Genomic DNA, 19,063 nt, shown 5'->3' with positions numbered 1-19,063 from the left:
GGAGTTGGGGAGCAGGAGGGAGGCAGGGGGTTGGGGAGCAGGAGGGAGGCAGGGGGTTGGGGAGCAGGAGGGAGGCAGGGGGTTGGGGAGCAGGAGGGAGGCAGGGGGTTGGGGAGCAGGAGGGAGGCAGGGGGTTGGGGAGCAGGAGGGAGGCAGGGGGTTGGAGAGAGCAGAGAACAAGCAGGAAGGGAGAAAGAAGAAGAAGGAAGTAGAAGAGTCAAAACAAACAACTTCCTGTCCCTCTGCACATGGCAACTGTGATGCTTACAAGGTGCCGGGAGTGATGCCCAGAGTTATGCCCAGTGTTATGCCCAGTGTTATGCCCAGTGTTATGCCCAGTGTTATGCCCAGTGTTATGCCCAGAGTTATGCCCAGTAATGTTGAGAAGGAGAAGATTTCAAGGATTCGGCAAACTCTTTGATACTCTCTGTCATACGTTTTAGTGCCCACCACAAGCCTTATTTTAAAACCTGTCTTTAAAACAAAATAAAACAAAAACAAAACATAGGCCAAAGAAAAGATAGATTCCACCAAACCCTAATATGACTGTGCCCAATTTATTTGCGCTTATGAAGCTGCCTCGTTGAGCCTGCAGGAGGGGGAGCTGCGCTGGTAGAGCTTGTTGGCTCTGTTGGCTTTTGGCCCTGTTGCTGGAGGGCAGCAAGTTGTTGTTTTAGTAGGGAATTTTGTTCCACCAACAGAAACAAGTCTTAACACCAGCACACCCTTACCTGCTCCAGAAAGTTTTCAACTTGGTGCACGGCCCAGAGAGTCGGCACTCACTTAGGCTAATTATAGTGAATCGTGCGCTGCAACACAGACTTGAATAAATAACACTGTAAGTCCATATTTTATTGGCAAAAACTCATTTACTGTACTTTTCTATAATTTCTCGCCTGCCTGTAGTAGGAGTTAATTTTTGCATAGCTGAATGCGATATTTAGCGCGCATAAGTTATAGTGAATCATGCAATCGTATTCTTTTCAGCGCGGAAATTAATGCAAGCGCTAAACTAGTGCATACGGTCACACGGAAATTTCCGCATGCGATATGGCGACTTGCCGCATGCGGTAATGCTGTAGTGAATCGCGCGCTAATTGTCGTGACTTATTTAACGCAAAAAAGTGTGCGATAATTTTTAGTGAATCGGGCCCTATGGGTCTCCCTGGAGGGTTTACAGTGCTCTTATGAATTTTAGTGAACAACCTGTATTTGTGACCACTTACGATAATAATGCTGGATTGATTAAAAAATCTGTGTTAAAATATTGGGGTGTTTTGAAGGCAGATTCCAAGTTTGGAAAACTGTTTAATAATCCCCCGATGTTTTCTTACAGAAAAGGGAAAACTGTAGGTGAGTTGGTTAAAGCAAGAGCAATTAATAGAAAAATGAGAAATGAAGTAACAGAGAAGGGAGGTACCTATCCATGTGTTAATTGTAGCCATTGTAATGGCATTATACGCGGGGATAATGTAGTACACCCACATAATGGTTACAAATTGTCCATCAAAGGGACCTTTGATTGCACCAACAAAGCTGTGGTGTACTACATTAAGTGTCCTTGTGGATTAGGCTATGTCGGCCAGACGAGTCATGCAATACGGGTGCGACTGAATGAACATAAATCTATGATACGTAACTACAAACCCTTAGTCCCCATGGTTATGGAAAAGGGTAAGGCAAATGAACCGGATAAAAAATTGGGAAAGGAGAAAAGAGAAAAAAGAGAAACAACACTAGCCGGACATTTCTTTGAATATGGCCATCAAGTCTCGCAACTTAGGTGGCAAATACTGGAACAGGTTAAAGGAAGGGAAGATCATGATAAAAAAGACGCCTATTGCAAAGGGAATGTTATTGGATTTGGGCTTTAAAAACAAAGTATCCTAGAGGATTAAATGAAGAGTGTATCATGTCCTGCTTTTTATGAATTGTGCTGGTAGTATGTTCTAGTGAATTATATATATATTTTTCCTGCAGATAATTTATTATACAGTTGAGATATGCAGAGCTAAAGTGACAGGGAATCATTTCTTGCTTCAGGGTGAGTTTACATTTTTCGATCTGGTAATTTTTTGTAACCTTTTGTAGCCTTTGGTAATGAAACTTAAAGCCTGGAGGCTTAGGCTACATTGTATAAGGTTGCAGGGTGAAATGAGACCATATAATAACATTGTATAGGCTACAAGGTTAAATGAGACTTTGTAACAACAAGGAGTGTGTAGGATATAGAAAACTATGTAAGGGGATAATTGTTTTTAAGCAAGGTCTTTGGAACATGTTTTTATAGATTTTTATGTATTAGTTTTTGCAGATTTAATTACACTGTTGAATTGTGTCTATGGAGGTTTCACTTGTGAACACTGGATATTGGAAAGTATTGTGATTCATGTAAAATAATGTATATTAAAGCGGACCTGTCACCTTAAGAAATAATTTCAAATTGTTTTCTATTGTGTTTGTCAAGCAAAATAAACTTTACTTACACTATATAAATTATTTTAATCTTATTTTCTTCAACCTTGGAATTCACAATTGCAGCAAGCAGGCAGGGGCCATTTTGTGGCACTGTTATCAAAGCAGGCATTGTATCCTGCTAAAATCTTGTTTCTGTGCCAGTATGGGGGGGGGCTAATGCCCATGTCCATGCACTGGTTACACAATTACATGGTGAGGAGGGAGATTGAATGTGAGAAATGCTCTCTGAATTGAAAGTGAAAGTAACTCTCTGCCCCGCCCCTATGCCTAAGGCAGGCATTATATGATTGACAGCTGGGATTTTAAAATGCTTTTATAATGGGTTTGGATGTGGTAATAAAAAAATTATTTTGGGTTTCATGTTTAATTTGAAAAGGGCTTTTATTATACAGCTTTTTATGTCTGGGTGACAGGTCCCCTTTAATGATTTTGTGAACTTTGTATTGCACAATTGGGTTAAGTTTTTAAAGTGTTTTAATGGTTAATATACCAATTATATAATTATATATGCTAATGATGTGACTATTTAATCATGTGCACTGGTGTGTCTGTATGCTGATGAAGGGGTACGCCCCCGAAACATTGCTTTCTGAATAAACATGCAGGGACTATGCCCCACTTGCACTTTACTTGTTGTGCCGGCTGAAATAATTTTTGCTGTTCCACCAACAGAGTCACTTGTTGCCTTTTGAGCTCTACCTTCTCCTCCTTCAGGCTCAACATGTCGGCCTCATGTTGGGCCTTATGTGCCCTGTCTGCCTCATGGAGGCTTAGCATTTCTAAGTGCAACCTGGTGTGCCTGACCTTCATTGTAGGCCTGAGTGGCCACACACAAGTCGGTATGCACTAGATTGATTTTGCGCATCATCACTTTGTGGTGCTTTATTAGGGTTTGGTGGAACCTATCTTTTAGCTGTTCTCGTGCGGCCTGGGGTTGGAGCTGCTGCTGCTGGGGAACGTTGGCCGGCTCCTCATCTGAGAAGAAGGCCATGCCGCTGCCACCAACGTGTGACCCTCTCTCACTTGCCTCCCCACTAAAGGTTTCGCCTTGTATTGCAGGATGGCACCGTGGGGAGTGGAGCCCAGACAAGGAGCGTCCACCTTTGGAAAAAAAGAAGAAAAAAGTTTTTTACATTTTTTGTTATCTTCATGATGCAAAACCAACTTCATGGACGCAGATTTGTCAGTTTTGTTCAAACATGACCAAGTTTATTTGTACCCAAAAATTTGTGGAGATTGATTCATTCCAAATGAGGCAAAAAGGTACAATCAAGTTGAAAAGACTGACTGTCCAAAAGTAGAAGATGAACTGACTGCACCTAACCCAGCAAGGCACACTTGGCAAATAACCCCCCTATCTTATTAGCAATACACTGCACTTCTGGAATTGAAACAGTTGCAATATACACAGACACAATTCATTATTATGCCACTGCACAAGCCTGACACAAAACACAGGTCAAACCAAATTCGGTAAGAATAATACCTGGAATGGGAGCAGATGCCATTGGTCTGCGCCTGCTCGGCCCAGGTGGGGATGAATCTGTTGGAGAAAAGAATGTTTAACCTTAAAGAGATACTGACACCAGAAATGAAACCATTTTTACATCTGTCATAACATTGTCTTTGCTGCTATTTATAATTTTGCCATAAAAGTATTTGGCCAAGCTTTTACATTCCCTATCTGATCCCCCATGTTCCTCTATGAGGGGGCGGCCATATTTGTGCAGCAGGAGGCCGTTGGCATTAGAAGCTGTAACTGTCAGGCTGAAAAGGGACAGTCAGGCTGGGAAAACAGTCAGGTTTAGGGACTTCAAGTAACAATTACTTACAAAAGCAGCCCTATCTTTTTAATTAGATTTATATTTTAAAAAGGTTTTTTTTGTGGCAGTATAACTTTAATCTTAAGCTTCTCTGCAAGAATAAATACACTTGGATTACTGTCATTACACCTACCTTGGCCAACATTCCGGTCTGTATCGAAGGTTCCGGACACACCGCTCACGCTCTCCCGGTGTATATACGGCAGCAGCAGCTCCTCATAATGGGTATAATGCACCCGCTTGCTAGGCCCTCCTCCAGTACCTGATCTAAATAAAATATAGGAATGGTTTTATTGTGTTGCCTCCAATAAGCAAGCCATAACAGCGCAGTCACTTTTTGTTATTCATTGTTGCCCCAATCAATTGCCTTTACTTTCACGTGTAACAATACTAAGGCTCTGACACAAACCCTACTAACCTGCTACAAGTTGCTGCTAAGTGGCCTCACTAACTCCCAGGGCTCTCCCTTATACTCTCTCTGTATAACCAATGCTTAAACAATAATCCTCCTTGATAAAGGACAGTACAGGGCATTAAGGGGTCTGTTTACTAAAGTGCGTTTAAATTGGCTAAGAGTATAGTCTATGAACAGTCGCTAACTTTAAAGTAGAATATTTGTTAGCAAGAATAGTGGCAAAGTTTCTTTGGTTGCCATAATATTTGCCAATATAGAGGTGAATATTTAATCGCCATAATATTCGCCACTATAGCGGTGACTATTACAAAGTCGCGACAAATCGCACAAATACAATACTAATTATATTTTGGCGACAAATCGCACAAATACAATACTAATTATATTTTGGCGACTTTTTTTTGTCGTGACTTTATAATCTCATGTCACACGTGACTTCCGGCCATTAGGGGAGGGGTTTAACCTAGGAGGGACTTGCCCAGCTCCTCTGGAGGGGACTTCTGGGAGCTTCTTTGTTTAAAACCCTTTCGGCAGGAAAACAGAACAATGGGCTGCCACCATCTTGGCTAGATCATGCACTGGCTAAACATGGGGCCAGTATAAGGGTTTTTGGTCACACTTCTCCCCCCTGGCGCAGGTGGTTTCCCTGGGGCTCCCCTTTCTTAGGGAGGGCCTCAGGAACCACCGCTGGTCTGTTAGTCCTCCTGGCATGAGAGTCCATCTGCATTGTGATGCTCTTTTCCCTATCGGTGTTGAATGGTGCAGTTATACTGTTGAAGTAGGAGGCTCCATCTAAGAAGCTTCCCATTGTCTCCTGAGACCCTCTGTAACCAACTGAGGGGGTTGTGATCTGTCACAACAGTGAATTCTCTGCCATACAGATAGGGCTGCAGTTTTTGTAAAGCCCATACAATTGCCAGGCACTCCTTTTCAATGGCGTCATAGGCAGCCTCTCGGGGTAACAGTTTCCTGCTCAGGTAGGCAACGGGGTGCTCCTCACCATAGGTATTAACTTGGGAAAGTACTGCTCCAAGGCCAAAATTGGAAGCATCAGTCTGCAAAATGAAGCGCCGGGAGAAATCTGGGGTGGCCAGCACAGGGGAACTAGCCAGAGCTTGCTTTAGAGTGTTCATGGCTCACATTCTGGGGTCCACACAATGGTTCGAGAACGTTGGCGACTTGTCAGATCTGTCAAGGGTTTGGCAACAGTACTATAGTTAGGGATAAATTTCCGATAATAACCTGAAGTTCCTAAGGAGGGAGGCAGGAGGTTGGGCAGCAGGAGGGAGGCAGGGGGTTGGGCAGCAGGAGGGAGGCAGGGGGTTGGGGAGCAGGAGGGAGGCAGGGGGTTGGGGAGCAGGAGGGAGGCAGGGGGTTGGGGAGCAGGAGGGAGGCAGGGGGTTGGGGAGCAGGAGGGAGGCAGGGGATTGGGGAGCAGGAGAGGAGCAGGGGGTTGGGGAGCAGGAGGGAGGCAGGGGGTTGGGGAGCAGGAGGGAGGCAGGGAGTTGGAGAGCAGGAGGGAGGCAGGGAGTTGGAGAGCAGGAGGGAGGCAGGGAGTTGGAGAGAGCAGAGAACAAGCAGGAAGGGAGAAAGAAGAAGAAGGAAGTAGAAGAGCCAAAACAAACAACTTCCTGTCCCTCTGCACATGGCAACTGTGATGCTTACAAGGTGCCGGGAGTGATGCCCAGCGTTATGCCCAGTGTTATGCCCAGAGTTATGCCCAGAGTTATGCCCAGTGTTATGCCCAGAGTTATGCCCAGTGTGATGCCCAGAGTTATGCCCAGTGTTATGCCCAGAGTTATGCCCAGTAATGTTGAGAAGAAGAGGATTTACAGGATTCGCCAAACTCTTTGATACTCTCTGTCATACGTTTTAGTGCCCACCACAAGCCTTATTTTAAAACCTGTCTTTAAAACAAAATAAAACAAAAACAAAACATAGGCCAAAGAAAAGATAGGTTCCACCAAACCCTAATATGACTGTGCCCAATTTATTTGCGCTTATGAAGCTGCCTCGTTGAGCCTGCAGGAGGGGGAGCTGCGCTGGTAGAGCTTGTTGGCTCTGTTGGCTTTTGGCCCTGTTGCTGGAGGGCAGCAAGTTGTTGTTTTAGTAGGGAATTTTGTTCCACCAACAGAAACAAGTCTTAACACCAGCACACCCTTACCTGCTCCAGAAAGTTTTCAACTTGGTGCACGGCCCAGAGAGTCGGCACTCACTTAGGCTAATTATAGTGAATCGTGCGCTGCAACACAGACTGAATAAATAACACTGTAAGTCCATATTTTATTGGCAAAAACTCATTTACTGTACTTTTCTATAATTTCTCGCCTGCCTGTAGTAGGTGTTAATTTTTGCATAGCCCAATGCGATATTTAGCGCGCAAAAGTTATAGTGAATCATGCGATCGTATTCTTTTCAGCGCGGAAATTAATGCAAGTGCTAAACTAGTGCATACGGTCACACGGAAATTTCCGCATGCGATATGGCGACTTACCGCATGCGGTAATGCTGTAGTGAATCGCGCGCCAATTGTCGTGACTTATTTAACGCAAAAAAGTGTGCGATAATTTTTAGTGAATCGGGCCCTATGGGTCTCCCTGGAGGGTTTACAGTGCTCTTATGCATTTTAGTGAACAACCTGTATTTGTGACCACTTACGATAATAATGCTGGATTGATTAAAAAATCTGTGTTAAAATATTGGGATGTTTTGAAGGCAGATTCCAAGTTTGGAAAACTGTTTAATAATCCCCCGATGTTTTCTTACAGAAAAGGGAAAACTGTAGGTGAGTTGGTTAAAGCAAGAGCAATTAATAGAAAAATGAGAAATGAAGTAACAGAGAAGGGAGGTACCTATCCATGTGTTAATTGTAGCCATTGTAATGGCATTATACGTGGGGATAATGTAGTACACCCACATAATGGTTACAAATTGTCCATCAAAGGGACCTTTGATTGCACCAACAAAGCTGTGGTGTACTACATTAAGTGTCCTTGTGGATTAGGCTATGTCGGCCAGACGAGTCATGCAATACGGGTGCGACTGAATGAACATAAATCTATGATACGTAACTACAAACCCTTAGTCCCCATGGTTATGGAAAAGGGTAAGGCAAATGAACCGGATAAAAAATTTGGAAAGGAGAAAAGAGAAAAAAGAGAAACAACACTAGCCGGACATTTCTTTGAATATGGCCATCAAGTCTCGCAACTTAGGTGGCAAATACTGGAACAGGTTAAAGGAAGGGAAGATCATGATAAAAAAGACGCCTATTGCAAAGGGAATGTTATTGGATTTGGGCTTTAAAAACAAAGTATCCTAGAGGATTAAATGAAGAGTGTATCATGTCCTGCTTTTTATGAATTGTGCTGGTAGTATGTTCTAGTGAATTATATATTTTTCCTGCAGATAATTTATTATACAGTTGAGATATGCAGAGCTAAAGTGACAGGGAATCATTTCTTGCTTCAGGGTGAGTTTACATTTTTCAATCTGGTAATTTTTTGTAACCTTTTGTAGCCTTTGGTAATGAAACTTAAAGCCTGGAGGCTTAGGCTACATTGTATAAGGTTGCAGGGTGAAATGAGACCATATAATAACATTGTATAGGCTACAAGGTAAAATGAGACTTTGTAACAACAAGGAGTGTGAAGGATATAGAAAACTATGTAAGGGGATAATTGTTTTTAAGCAAGGTCTTTGGAACATGTTTTTATAGATTTTTATGTATTAGTTTTTGCAGATTTAATTACACTGTTGAATTGTGTCTATGGAGGTTTCACTTGTGAACACTGGATATTGGGAAGTATTGTGATTCATGTAAAATACTGTATATTAAAGCGGACCTGTCACCTTAAGAAATAATTTCAAATTGTTTTCTATTGTGTTTGTCAAGCAAAATAAACTTTACTTACACTATATAAATTATTTTAATCTTATTTTCTTCAACCTTGGAATTCACAATTGCAGCAAGCAGGCAGGGGCCATTTTGTGGCACTGTTATCAAAGCAGGCATTGCATCCTGCCAAAATCTTGTGTCTGTGCCAGTATGGGGGGGGGCTAATGCCGATATCCTTGCACTGGTTACACAATTACATGGTGAGGAGGGAGATTGAATGTGAGAAATGCTCTCTGAATTGAAAGTGAAAGTAACTCTCTGCCCCGCCCCTATGCCTAAGGCAGGCATGATATGATTGGCAGCTGGGATTTTAAAATGCTTTTATAATGGGTTTGGATGTGGTAATAAAAAAATTATTTTGGGTTTCATGTTTAATTTGAAAAGGGCTTTTATTATACAGCTTTTTATGTCTGGGTGACAGGTCCACTTTAATGATTTTGTGAACTTTGTATTGCACAATTGGGTTAAGTTTTTAAAGTGTTTTAATGGTTAATATACCAATTATATAATTATATATGCTAATGATGTGACTATTTAATCATGTGCACTGGTGTGTCTGTATGCTGATGAAGGGGTACGCCCCCGAAACATTGCTTTCTGAATAAACATGCAGGGACTATGCCCCACTTGCACTTTACTTGTTGTGCCGGCTGAAATAATTTTTGCTGTTCCACCAACAGAGTCACTTGTTGCCTTTTGAGCTCTACCTTCTCCTCCTTCAGGCTCAACATGTCGGCCTCATGTTGGGCCTTACGTGCCCTGTCTGCCTCATGGAGGCTTAGCATTTCTAAGTGCAACCTGGTGTGCCTGACCTTCATTGTAGGCCTGAGTGGCCACACACAAGTCGGTATGCACTAGATTGATTTTGCGCATCATCACTTTGTGGTGCTTTATTAGGGTTTGGTGGAACCTATCTTTTAGCTGTTCTCGTGCGGCCTGGGGTTGGAGCTGCTGCTGCTGGGGAACGTTGGCCGGCTCCTCATCTGAGAAGAAGGCCATGCCGCTGCCACCAACGTGTGACCCTCTCTCACTTGCCTCCCCACTAAAGGTTTCGCCTTGTATTGCAGGATCGCAGCGTGGGGAGTGGAGCCCAGACAAGGAGCGTCCACCTTTGGAAAAAAAGAAGAAAAAAGTTTTTTAAATTTTTTGTTATCTTCATGATGCAAAACCAACTTCATGGACGCAGATTTGTCAGTTTTGTTCAAACATGACCAAGTTTATTTGTACCCAAAAATTTGTGGAGATTGATTCATTCCAAATGTGGCAAAAAGGTACAATCAAGTTGAAAAGACTGACTGTCCAAAAGTAGAAGATGAACTGACTGCACCTAACCCAGCAAGGCACACTTGGCAAATAACCCCCCTATCTTATTAGCAATACACTGCACTTCTGGAATTGAAACAGTTGCAATATACACAGACACAATTCATTATTATGCCACTGCACAAGCCTAACACAAAACACAGGTCAAACCAAATTCGGTAAGAATAATACCTGGAATGGGAGCAGATGCCATTGGTCTGCGCCTGCTCGGCCCAGGTGGGGATGAATCTGTTGGAGAAAAGAATGTTTAACCTTAAAGAGATACTGACACCAGAAATGAAACCATTTTTACATCTGTCATAACATTGTCTTTGCTGCTATTTATAATTTTGCCATAAAAGTATTTGGCCAAGCTTTTACATTCCCTATCTGATCCCCCATGTTCCCCTATGAGGGGGCGGCCATATTTGTGCAGCAGGAGGCCGTTGGCATTAGAAGCTGTAACTGACAGGCTGAGAAGGGACAGTCAGGCTGGGAAAACAGTCAGGTTTAGGGACTTCAAGTAACAATTACTTACAAAAGCAGCCCTATCTTTTTAATTAGATTTATATTTTAAAAAGGTTTTTTTTGTGGCAGTATAACTTTAATCTTAAGCTTCTCTGCAAGAGCAAATACACTTGTATTACTGTCATTACACCTACCTTGGCCAACATTCCGGTCTGTATCGAAGGTTCCGGACACACTGCTCACGCTCTCCCGGTGTATATACGGCAGCAGCAGCTCCTCATAATGGGTATAATGCACCCGCTTGCTAGGCCCTCCTCCAGTACCTGATCTAAAGAAAATATAGGAATGGTTTTATTGTGTTGTCTCCAATAAGCAAGCCATAACAGCGCAGTGACTTTTTGTTACTCATTGTTGCCCCAATCAATTCCCTTTACTTTCAAGTGTAACAATACTAAGGCTCTGACACCAAAACCCTACTAAACTGTTGCAAGTTGCTGCTAAGGGGCCTCACTAACTCCCAGGGCTCTCCCTTATACTCTCTCTGTATAACCAATGCTTAAACAATAATCCTCCTTGATAAAGGACAGTACAGGGCATTAAGGGGTCTGTTTACTAAAGTGCGTTTAAATTGGCTAAGAGTATAGTCTATGAACAGTCACTAACTTTAAAGTAGAATATTTGTTAGCAAGAATAGTGGCAAAGTTTCTTTGGTCGCCATAATATTTGCCACTATAGCGGTGACTATTACAAAGTCGCGACAAATCGCACAAATACAATACTAATTATATTTTGGCGACTTTTTTTTGTCGTGACTTTGTAATCTCGTGTCACACATGACTTGCGGCCATTAGGGGAGGGGTTTAACCTAGGTGGGACTTGCCCAGCTCCTCTGGAGGGGACTTCTGGGAGCTTCTTTGTTTAAAACCCTTTCGGCGGGAAAACAGAACAATGGGCTGCCACCATCTTGGCTAGATCATGCACTGGCTAAACATGGGGCCAGTATAAGGGTTTTTGGTCACACTTCTCCCCCCTGGCGCAGGTGGTTTCCCTGGGGCTCCCCTTTATTAGGGAGGGCCTCAGGAACCACCGCTGGTCGGTTAGTCCTCCTGGCATGAGAGTCCATCTGCATTGTGATGCTCTTTTCCCTATCGGTGTTGAATGGTGCAGTTATACTGTTGAAGTAGGAGGCTCCATCTAAGAAGCTTCCCATTGTCTCCTGAGACCCTCTGTAACCAACTGAGGGGGTTGTGATCTGTCACAACAGTGAATTCTCTGCCATACAGATAGGGCTGCAGTTTTTGTAAAGCCCATACAATTGCCAGGCACTCCTTTTCAATGGTGGCATAGGCAGCCTCTCGGGGTAACAGTTTCCTGCTCAGGTAGGCAACGGGGTGCTCCTCACCATAGGTATTAACTTGGGAAAGTACTGCTCCAAGGCCAAAATTGGAAGCATCAGTCTGCAAAATGAAGCGCCGGGAGAAATCTGGGGCCGCCAGCACAGGGGAACTAGCCAGAGCTTGCTTTAGAGCGTTCATGGCTCACATTCTGGGGTCCACACAATGGTTCGAGAACGTTGGCGACTTGTCAGATCTGTCAAGGGTTTGGCAACAGTACTGTAGTTAGGGATAAATTTCCGATAATAACCTGAAGTTCCTAAGAAGGCTAATACCTGTTTCTGAGTTTTGGGTATAGGCCACTGACAAATTGCCTCAACTTTAGCAGGATCAGGGCGAAGCTGTCCACCCCCAACTCTATGTCCCAAGTATTGTACCTCGGCCATGGCTAAGTGGCACTTTTCTGGCTTAAGGGTAAGCCCAGCATCCTGAATCTGAGCAAACACTCGCTGGAGGTGCTCGAGATGCTCTTCCCCAGTCTGGCTAAAGACAGCTATGTCATCCAGATAGGCCTGAGCAAAGTCCTGCATTCCCTCAAGCAGCCTGTTCACCAGGCGTTGGAAAGTTGCGGGCGCGTTTCTCATACCAAAGGGCATTACCGTAATCTGATATAAACCAAAGGGGGTGAGGAAGGCTGACTTTTCCTGGGCACTAGGGGCAAGGGGAATCTGCCAGTAACCGCGGCTGAGATCAAGGGTAGTCAAATATTTTGCATTTCCCAGCCGGTCTAAGAGCTCATCTACCCTGGGCAGGGTAAGCATCAGTGGTGGTCACATCATTAAGTCGTCTATAGTCCACACAGAATCGGGTACTACCATCTTTTTTGGGCACCAGCACCACAGGTGAAGCCCATGGGCTATGGGAGGGAGTAATAACCCCAAAGGCCAACATCTCATCTATCTGACTTTTCATCTCTGGCCGAACTGCTTCGGCCACTCAGTAAGCAGGGCTACGTATAGGTAACTGAGTTCCTGTATCAACTTTATGTTCAGCCCAGTTAGTGTGCCCTGGGTTCACTGAAAACATTGGAGAATTGGAATGTAAAATTTTACGAAGTTGGTCTTGTTGAGATAGGTGAAGGTGGTCACTTATGGTAACTGCATCTATTCCCCTGGCTGGAGTGGCCTCCTCAATAAGGTTGGGGAGTGGAGGATCATCAGTACCTTCAACTGGTGCACTGCATACGGCACTAACAATGTCCTCTCTGATGTTATAAGGCTTCATCATATTTATGTGGACAGTCTTATAGTGAGATGGGTCCTCGGGGGGAGTTACCACATAGGTTGTATCATGAAGCTTATGAGTGACCACATAGGGTCCTTCCCATGCAGCCTGGAGCTTGTCATGATGTGTGGGAACTAGGAGAAGCACCTTGTCTCCTTCCATAAACCTGTGTTCCCTGGCCTTGCGGTCATACCACACTTTCTGCCTTTGCTGAGCTGCGGAGAGGTGATCATGTGCCAGGCTGGTCATTTGTTCCAGACGCTGGCGGAACTTTAATACATAGGGGATTATGGGGACTTCTTGTGATTGTGGGGCCCCTTCCCAATATTCACATAGTAAATCTAAGGGGCCTCGGACCCTTCGACCATACAACAGTTCAAAGGGAGAGAATCCTGTGGACTCTTGGGGAACTTCTCGATAGGCAAATAGCAAATGGGGCAAATAACGCTCCCAGTCCTTCTCACCAGATTCCACAAATGTCCGTAACATGGTCTTTAGTGTCCCATTAAATCTCTCACAAAGACCATTTGTCTGGGGGTGGTATGGGGATGAGTGGATTGCCCGGACCCCACAACGCTGCCACAGGCATTGCAGTAGTTGGGATGTGAACTGGGGTCCCTGGTCTGACAATATTTCACTAGGAAAGCCCACCCGGCTGAAAATCTGGATAAGGGCATCAAACACTGTGGGGGCATCAATTTTACGCAATGCTACAGCTTCTGGGTACCGGGTGGCATAATACATTACAGTGAGGATATACTGTTTTCCAGAAAGGCTTGGCTGGCTAAGGGGCCCAATAAGATCAACTGCCACCCGTTGGAAGGGCTCACTGATGATGGGCAAGGGGCAGAGGGGAAACTTGGGTTTATCATTGGCCCTGCCAGTCCTCTGACAGCTGTCACATGTGCGGCAGTACCGCGTCACCTCCTGTGAGATGCCAGGCCAGTAAAAATTTTGGGTCAATCGGTGTCGAGTACGGGTAACCCCCTTGTGTCCAGCTAAGGGGATCTCATGGGCCATGTGAAGAAGCTGAGCCTGGTAACTCAGGGGTACTATAAGTTGTCGGGAACACTTCCATGGCTGGTTGGGGTTCCCCTTCACAACCCTATAGAGTAGCCCCCGCTCCCAAACAATCTGTTCCCCTCGCTCATTTGGGGGTTTCCCTGCCTTAATTCGTATACATTCTAAGATAGGGTCAGTGTGCTGAGCTTCCCTAAAGGTAGTGGGGTGGAGCAAGTCAGGGGTAGGGGGACTGGCACAGTCAGCTGCAGGTTCTCTTACCCCTTGTGGTGCATCCATGGAGACAGTGTTGGCTTCATTAGTATTTCGGGAGAGGCTGCATTCAATATGGCCTACATCGTTTCCCAGGAGGATCTCAGCAGGCAGTTGTCGCAGTATGCCAACTCGATGAGTAAACGGCCCATGTCCTAGATCCAAGGTGACCTGGGCTATGGGAATATCTTGTTTGTGCACCCCAGCCAGAACAATGCGGGCAGTTTTGCCAGGAATCACTGTATCTGCAGAGACAATATGGGGCTCCACTAGGGTAATAAATGATCCTGAGTCTAAGAATCCCTCCACCTGCCTACCATTGATCCTGACAGGAAGTACATGTTTTCTGGGCGGTCCACTGTTGTCCCAGCCCATCCCCAAGACAACATATTCCTCTATTACATCCTCTCTCGGCCTGAGAGGGGCAACCGCTGGGTCTGTGGTAAGCTGCTGTACTGTCTGGATAACCTGCTGATGAATATTGGGTCCTGGTGAAGACACAGCAGCGACCTGCCGAGGTGCAGAGAGCCTCCCTGTGGGCCCTGGTGGGGCAGGACGTAGATTTAAAGGGCAGGCTGGAGATAAATGGGCCAGAGATCCACAACGGAAACAGGTCCGGGGTGTGGCTGTGCGAGTAGGTGCTGAGAGGGTGCGATTAGGTATATGGTTTAACCGCGGAGGCTGGGGGCGGTCCAGACCACGGGCGTTGACCATAGTACCTAAAGCAAGGGTAAGGGGGCGGGCCTAGGAGCGGTTCTCAATATACTCATCCGCTAGCTGGGTGGCCTCATCTAGGGTGCCTGGCTTGCGGTCACTTACCCACTCCCGTACCTCAGTGGGGCATCGCTCAAGGAATTGTTCCTTAAGGATAAGCTGGCATGTCTTCCAGAGTGTGGGTCTTGTTGCCGCGTATCCAGTGGCGAAATGCCCTTTGTAGTTTCCCACCAAAGTTCTGGTAGGTAGGGATGTAGCGAACCTCACAAAAAAAGGTTGTGAACCTGTTCGCGAACTTCCGCCAAAAAGTGCGAACGTTCGCGAACTTTGCGAACCCCATAGACTTCAATGAGAAGGCGAACTTTAAAACCTAGAAAAGCCATTTCTGGCCAGAAAACTGATTTTAAAGTTGATTAAAGGGTGCCACGACCTGGACAGTGACATGCAGGAGGGGGATCAAGGGCAAAAATCTGAGGATATGGGATTTCCTGATAAACTTCATTAGCTTTGCCTGTGAGCTTACCCGCCAGGATAAGCACCCACTCCTCCTGAGGGACTCGGTCCTCACACAAACCTTCAAAGAAGCGAAGGAAACCGTCTATGCTCTGCTTAGATTCATCAAATGTGGGGAAAGCAGCATGAGTTAATTTCACCACTCGCCGCTGAGCATTGGGTGACCCCACAGCAGGCCCAGAGCTCAAGGGCCCAGGCTGATTGGCCTGCAGAGTTAGGCGCCATACCTCTAGCTGTTCTGCTGGGGACAGGCCTGGGCCAATAGCAGCTAAGTGTTTATGGAACATAGTGAGAGTGCTGTCCTCACCTCCCTCCGCTGCATCTTGATGCAAGTTACAAATCTCTTCTCCCCCCTCAGGAGTCTCCGGGTCCCCCTGGGTGTCGCCTTCTTGGGTAGGCTGAGCATGGGGAGTGAGTAGCTCCATCAGCTCATGTCTCCGCTTCCCCTCTGGGTCAATACCCCACCGGTGGCAGAGCCGTTGCAGCGTGGGTAGCCGGAGCTCAGAGAGCTCATGAGCTGTAAGGTCCAAGTAGTTCCCTGATGTGCTAGCATCCATATCCGCACCACTGCCACCAGAAATGTCACACAACGTATGACGTATGAGCCGCTAGCACAATCAGGGAAATACCACACATGCCACAGGGGCTGTTTCACAGGGGTTTATTACAACCAAACGTAGATAAACAGGGAAAGGGCAATACGCATGGAAGGCCCACAAGTCCCAATCACATCAAATCCTCCTTCAGGGAGTCTTCAGGGCAACCCCCCTCTGCACAGTCTCCAGGGAACAAAGGCAGAGTCTCCCAGCCCAACCCCCACAACACAAAGGTTTCCCACCCAGACAGTCCACAATTACCTGGGTAGCCTCCCCAGGCAGTTCCAATGGGAATAAACAAAGTTCCTTTTTGGGTAGTTCCACAGAAACACACTACCTTGGTTCCAGGGCAAACAGTCCTTCCGCAGGGGTTAGGGTAATCCAGTTGGAGGGAATCTTCCTGCCAGAGCTAGGGTGGATTCCAAGGAACCGCAGGGGAGGGTGTCCTGCCAGAGCTAGGGTGGATTCCAAGGAACCGCAGGGGAGGGTGCCCTGCCAGAGCTAGGGTGGATTCCAAGGAACTGCAGGGGAGGGTGTCCTGTCACAGCTAGGGTGGATCCCAAGGAACCGCAGGGGAGGGTGTCCTGTCACAGCTAGGGTGGATTCCAAGGAACTGCAGGGGAGGGTGTCCTGTCACAGCTAGGGTGGATCCCAAGGAACTGCAGGGGAGGGTGCCCTGCAAGAGCTAGGGTGGATCCCAAGGAACTGCAGGGGAGGGTGTCCTGTCACAGCTAGGGTGGATCCCAAGGAACCGCAGGGGAGGGTGTCCTGCCAGAGCTAGGGTGGATCCCAAGGAACCGCAGGGGAGGGTGTCCTGTCACAGCTAGGGTGGATTCCAAGGAACCGCAGGGGAGGGTGTCCTGTCACAGCTAGGGTGGATCCCAAGGAACCGCAGGGGAGGGTGTCCTGCCAGAGCTAGGGTGGATCCCAAGGAACCGCAGGGGAGGGTGTCCTGCCAGAGCTAGGGTGGATCCCAAGGAACCGCAGGGGAGGGTGTCCTGCCAGAGCTAGGGTGGATCCCAAGGAACCGCAGGGGAGGGTGTCCTGCCGACGCGAGGTTACACCCAGACGAACAAAAGCTCCTTCTCCACCCCCAACCTCTGGGTTTTCTACCCTGCTGCTGGTACCTCCCCTCTTTTCCACACCCACTAGGATTGATTGGTTAGGAGGCTGACCCTGCTTCTGCTTAACCCAACCCTAGCAGCTCCAATTGGCAGGGTCCCCTGCAGCATCATTAGGGGAGGGGTTTAACCTAGGAGGGACTTGCCCAGCTCCTCTGGAGGGGACTTCTGGGAGCCTCTTTGTTTCAAACCCTTTCAGCGGGAAAACAGAACAATGGGCTGCCACCATCTTGGCTAGATCATGCACTGGCTAAACATGGGGCCAGTATAAGGGTTTTTGGTCACAGATGGAGCCTAAAATAATTTTACTCACTCCCATCTGGAAGGCTCAGGAATTAATACCATGAAGATGGATCCTTCAGATGATTCTGTTCTGAACGACAATTGATCTTAGACTCCCTACCTGGTGAATGGGACAATCTCATCACTGGAAATGGGTTTTTACCTCTTCACAATAATGTCACTATTGGCACTTCCAGACTCACTGAGACTATTTCAGCTGCCATTTTGCACTTTCAATGTTATTAACAATATATATTAATGTATTTATATGACACTTATGTATTGACACTACTGTACTCAGGGCCGCCATCAGGGGGGCACAGGGGGTACAGCCGTCCCGGGCCTGGACGATTTTAACTTTAAAAGGGGGCCCGGCTGTGGTACAGTTTTCTTAGCTCAGGCCCCCTTTAATCTATTCCGGGCCCCTGTCATTGGTGGTCAGCGGGTGATCCTATTGGTCGCGCCCCGTGCGTACATTTACGTCAGTACGCATGGGGCGCAACCTTATAAAAGGGCCTGTCTTCTTTCGGCACTCAGAAGTGCAGTGCTGTTGGGAACGAAGAACCTCGCCGCCGGAGGAGCCGCACAAGACAAGGAGGGTTGTGCTGTGCTGGCTACCAATGTACTAGGGGGGTTTGCTGGCTACCAATGTACTGGGGGGTTTGCTGGCTACCAATGTACTAGGGGGGTTTGCTGGCTACCAATGCACTAGGGGGGCACTGCTGGCTACCAATGCACTAGGGGGGTTTGCTGGCTACCAATATACTGGGGGGGGGGCCTGCAGGCTACCAATGTATTAGGGGGGGCCCTGCTGGCTACCAGTGTATTAGGGGGGGCCCTGCTGGCTACCAATGTATTAGGGGGGGCCCTGCTGGCTACCAGTGTATTAGGGGGGGGCCCTGCTGGCTACCAATGTATTAGGGGGGGCCCTGCTGGCTACCAATGTATTAGGGGGATCCCTGCTGGCTACCAATGTACTAGGGGGGCCTGCAGGCTACCAATGTACTAGGGGGGCCCTGCTGGCTACCAATGTACTAGGGGGGCACTGCTGGCTACCAATGTACTAGGGGGGCACTGCTGGCTACCAATGTACTAGGGGGGGGCCTGCTGGCTACCAATGTACTAGGGGGGGGCCTGCTGGCTACCAATGTCTCATGTCTGTGAGTCCTTTGTATTTGTGGGAGGGGGGCCCAGAAATTTTTTTTTGTGAGGGGCCCAGTGATTTCTGATGGCGGCCCTGACTGTACTTGTATTCATTATAACAATATGAACGTATTTTATTATCTGTAAACATATCATATGTTATACTATGGCAACAGAGCTTTTGGAACTATTTAAAAAGTTTTTGTAAGAGTATATACTGTATATCCTCTTTTTAAAGAAAAAAGTTTCCTTTGAGATATTAAAAAAGATTTTTGACTCTGTTGAAAATGTTCTGTCCCCAGTATTTAGATATTGTGTGTAACTTTCACTAGGTGGAATAATATACATTGTGTATAGTTAACTGCTAGGAGTATTTTTGTATAAAGTATTTGTATGGCAGCCTGTTGTGAGTTAGTTAGA

General features: G+C 46.4%; 1 protein-coding gene across 1 annotated transcript in view; it reads right to left on the bottom strand.

The window, feature by feature from the left end:
- Positions 1–5,443, bottom strand: part of LOC116412604 (protein unc-13 homolog B-like) — a 47,597-nt gene extending 42,154 nt beyond the window's left edge. The window contains exons 1-4 of the mRNA XM_031906798.1: positions 5,334–5,443; positions 4,435–4,568; positions 3,965–4,021; positions 3,546–3,579 (exon numbers count right to left, since the gene is read on the bottom strand). Of these exons, the coding sequence (XP_031762658.1) occupies positions 3,546–3,579; positions 3,965–4,021; positions 4,435–4,568; positions 5,334–5,443 (335 nt within the window). The remainder of the gene's footprint in view (positions 1–3,545; positions 3,580–3,964; positions 4,022–4,434; positions 4,569–5,333) is intronic.
- Between the last annotated feature and the right edge of the window lie 13,620 nt (positions 5,444–19,063).

This window comes from Xenopus tropicalis, chromosome 1 (genome assembly GCF_000004195.4).
Source record: "Xenopus tropicalis strain Nigerian chromosome 1, UCB_Xtro_10.0, whole genome shotgun sequence".
In the NCBI taxonomy this organism is placed as follows: Eukaryota; Metazoa; Chordata; class Amphibia; order Anura; family Pipidae; genus Xenopus; species Xenopus tropicalis.
The sequence above is the reverse complement of the archived record's forward strand: the minus strand, read 5'-3'. Positions and strand labels throughout refer to the sequence as shown.